This window comes from Barbatula barbatula (genome assembly GCF_947034865.1).
Source record: "Barbatula barbatula genome assembly, chromosome: 15".
Lineage (NCBI taxonomy): Eukaryota > Metazoa > Chordata > Actinopteri > Cypriniformes > Nemacheilidae > Barbatula > Barbatula barbatula.
Window position 1 is genome coordinate 1,485,824 of NC_136778.1, and position 3,334 is coordinate 1,489,157.

At 38.5% G+C, this 3,334-nt stretch overlaps 1 protein-coding gene across 2 annotated transcripts; it reads left to right on the forward strand.

The window, feature by feature from the left end:
- Nucleotides 1-3,107, forward strand: pax1b (paired box 1b). 2 transcript variants are annotated; one of them, XM_079475627.1, is made up of 5 exons: nt 1-195; nt 836-1,435; nt 1,776-1,909; nt 2,173-2,374; nt 2,484-3,107. In XM_079475627.1, exons 1-5 carry the CDS (start codon nt 186-188, stop codon nt 2,495-2,497), a joined length of 960 nt encoding a protein of 319 aa, XP_079331753.1. In that variant the 5' UTR covers nt 1-185; the 3' UTR covers nt 2,498-3,107. The 2 variants fall into 2 exon arrangements, with proteins under 2 accessions (XP_079331753.1, XP_079331752.1); XM_079475626.1 differs by having other exon boundaries at nt 2,679-3,107.
- The last annotated feature ends 227 nt before the right edge of the window (nt 3,108-3,334 follow it).

Sequence of the window (3,334 nt, forward strand, 5' to 3'; positions counted from 1 at the left end):
GCAGTCTGCTCCTTTCAGAGTGGATCAAAGGCTTCTGTGTAAAATTTGCTCTGGATTAAAAGAATATTAGAAGAAGAAGAGAGCAATCCGTAACGGGAGACACTGGAAAACCTCACAAATGGTTCAAGGGAGAACAGCAGAAGTGTTAAGAGTTAAAGGACAGGAACCACTACATCACAGTCACAATGCAAATGGGTGAGTATCTCAAATTTACCTTTTTGCAGCGTCTCAGAGGCACGAAAAGAAAATCCAGAATGAATTAATTCAATGGATTAAATCTTTGACACATGTATATAATAATAATAATAATAATAAATATTATTATTATTATAATAGTTATAATGATAAGAAAAACAATAATAATAAATATTATAATACTAATAAATTAGTCTTTCTACACAGTTTAAGCGTGTAATGAAAATAAAATACCAATTATAAATGTTGAATGCTTTTAAATACAAATTGAACAGTTCAATTTGTATTCAAAAGCATTTAACAATTTATATTTGGTATTTTATTTTCATATATCATTACTTGGCTGCGTAAAAGAGCCTGCGTAAAAGTACAATGTTCAATATAAACGTTTAAGAGAGAAACAACAAAGGCTGCTTTCTTAATAATAGAAAGGTAATTGTTGTCGTGAATATTTATTTTGTTTTACAAAACGCGTTTATCAATATGCTGATTTGAAATATATACTTGTAGAAGTTAATAAGAATTATAAGAGCTCTGCCAAAGTGATGTTTGCTGAACTCACTGTACTTCTTATAACATTATAAAGCGCAATGTCACAATGATGTTACTATTTGAGTTTATTATGCCGATTTTTGTGCAGATCAGACGTACGGAGAGGTGAACCAGCTTGGCGGTGTGTTTGTGAACGGTCGCCCTCTGCCCAACGCGATCCGGGTCCGGATTGTGGAACTGGCGCAGCTCGGTATCAGGCCTTGTGACATCAGCCGCCAACTGCGGGTCTCTCATGGCTGTGTGAGCAAAATTTTGGCCCGATACAATGAAACGGGCTCCATTTTACCCGGTGCCATCGGTGGGAGTAAACCTCGAGTCACGACCCCAAACGTTGTGAAGAGTATACGGGATTATAAACAGGGCGATCCTGGAATATTTGCCTGGGAAATACGCGACAGACTGCTCGCCGATGCAGTGTGTGACAAATATAATGTGCCATCGGTGAGCTCCATCAGTCGCATTTTAAGAAACAAGATTGGGAATCTGTCTCAGCCGAGCCAGTATGACAGTAAACCGTCTTCACCTCAGATCTCTTATAATCCCGTGTATCCATATTCATACCCGAACCCCATGTCACCCACCGGCTCTAAACTGACCAGTCCTCCTGCTGTAAATCTGTCCCGGGCCTGGCCCTCCATCCACACCGTCAGCAACATATTAGGAATACGGGCTTTCATGGACCCTTCAGGTATCAATCACCTGTAAATCACCCACAAATACACCACGACTTGACTGTATAGTTCCGTTTTTGTTTAACGTTTACATTATACAGTATTTATGCAATTAATCGTTGTATAAACATTGCATATATACATATTTTAGGTGACTACATTTTATATTTTTTTCTTAACCGTTAATTCATGTTGATGCACAATACCAGATAATATGACCAAAATGAACCAATACAGTCGAAATGTAGAATGAAAATGACTTTATTAATGTTGCATTGCGTTTTGGAACTGTTAGGCTGACGTGGTTTTATTAAAGCTACACGATTATTATAAATTCAACATATGTTATTGTTACAGCCCTTGCTGGAACAGAGAGTTATCAGCCGAAAATGGAGGACTGGACCGGTGTTAACAGGCCTTCGTTTCCCTCCGTGCATGGAGTCAACGGGATCGATAAAACAGCAATAGATAATGACATTAAATACACCCAGGTGAATTATATTCATTTATTTATTCAAATGTATTTCATGTTTATGCACGAGCAATAATTTAAAACGTATTTTAAAACGTGTTATTATTCGAAATTATTTGGAGACGTGAAGTTCAGCCAATAGGTTTTTAAAGAAAGTCAACTTTTATAGTAATATTCGTTCAATGATTGCATTTTATATCATTTCCTATTCTGTGTTCGTTCCTATTGCTGCAAAGAGGCATGTCAAGCAAAATGGTCATCATTCATAACTTTGGATTTTAGGGTTCATCTAATTTATCCGGATATGTTCCCGCGTGCGCTTACACCGCCACCAATCAATGCGGTGTTTACGGCGGACACCCCGCAAATTACGGCCATCACTGGCAGACTCAAAACACGAGCCTCGCCCACCCGAACCCCGGAGCCATGATCCAGAACCAGAACTTGCACACATCCCTTTCCTTCAGACACTCGAGCCGAAACGGTAAGATCGTCTGAACAAACCAACAAACCAAGCAAAATAATATGCAATAGCGACCGTATCCTGTCTAAAGCTAAACATTGATATTAGTATTTCTTTTACATTCACACAGATCATCTTAACTAAAGAAGTTTTCCGCTACAAAGAATTAGTTTGTGCAATAGAGAGGTTCTGCAGATGAAGCATTTTCACGAACCTTTAATAGGTGTAATAGGTCACAGTGTCATTGTTAAGGAAGTTAACAAACTGTTGAAGGGCTCCATTAGGGCTTATTTGTTCCGTAAACACTCCTGTATTTTGGCTCCAGCTGTAGACAGAAAGAGTCCGATGAGCAAACATCAACACGAGGATCCGAGCGGCGTTCGCACATCAGAGCCGCAATAACGCGGACAGCATCCTTCCATTCATCCATCATTCACGCGCAGCTTCATCGTCAGAAAGTGACCACGAGAACACCTTTACGCAGGAGTGGGGAGCTGTGGGATCACCACAGAGAATGTCTGCAATATTTGCAGGGGACTTTATTATTATATATATTTAGCAAATCGTGTCAGACTGTTGTCATAGACGGCGGTTTCTCTGGAAATGTTTTTCTGTTAGTAAAGCTTCCTCGCTGATTCGAAAATGAAACAAAATGAACGTGTCATTGCATGTGTGTCTGTATATTGAAAGCCCAGCTGAGCACTCATCTATTTTTATAATTTCCTTTCTGTTGAATAAAAACACGTCAAAATCGAACAAGGCTTTTTAGCATTTCTGTGTGTTTCCTAAAGTCTACAAAAAGGATTAAACAGGATCATTCATTGCTGATAGTTGTTTACATGCAGATTTGACACATGCGAAGGTTTTATTAATGCAAGTACAACCTTAGATTTACATGAAAGATCTCGCATATGAGCGATGTGCGTTATTGTGTCTTTATCTTTACATACAAATCGTGCAAAATATCGTGCAAATAAAAAT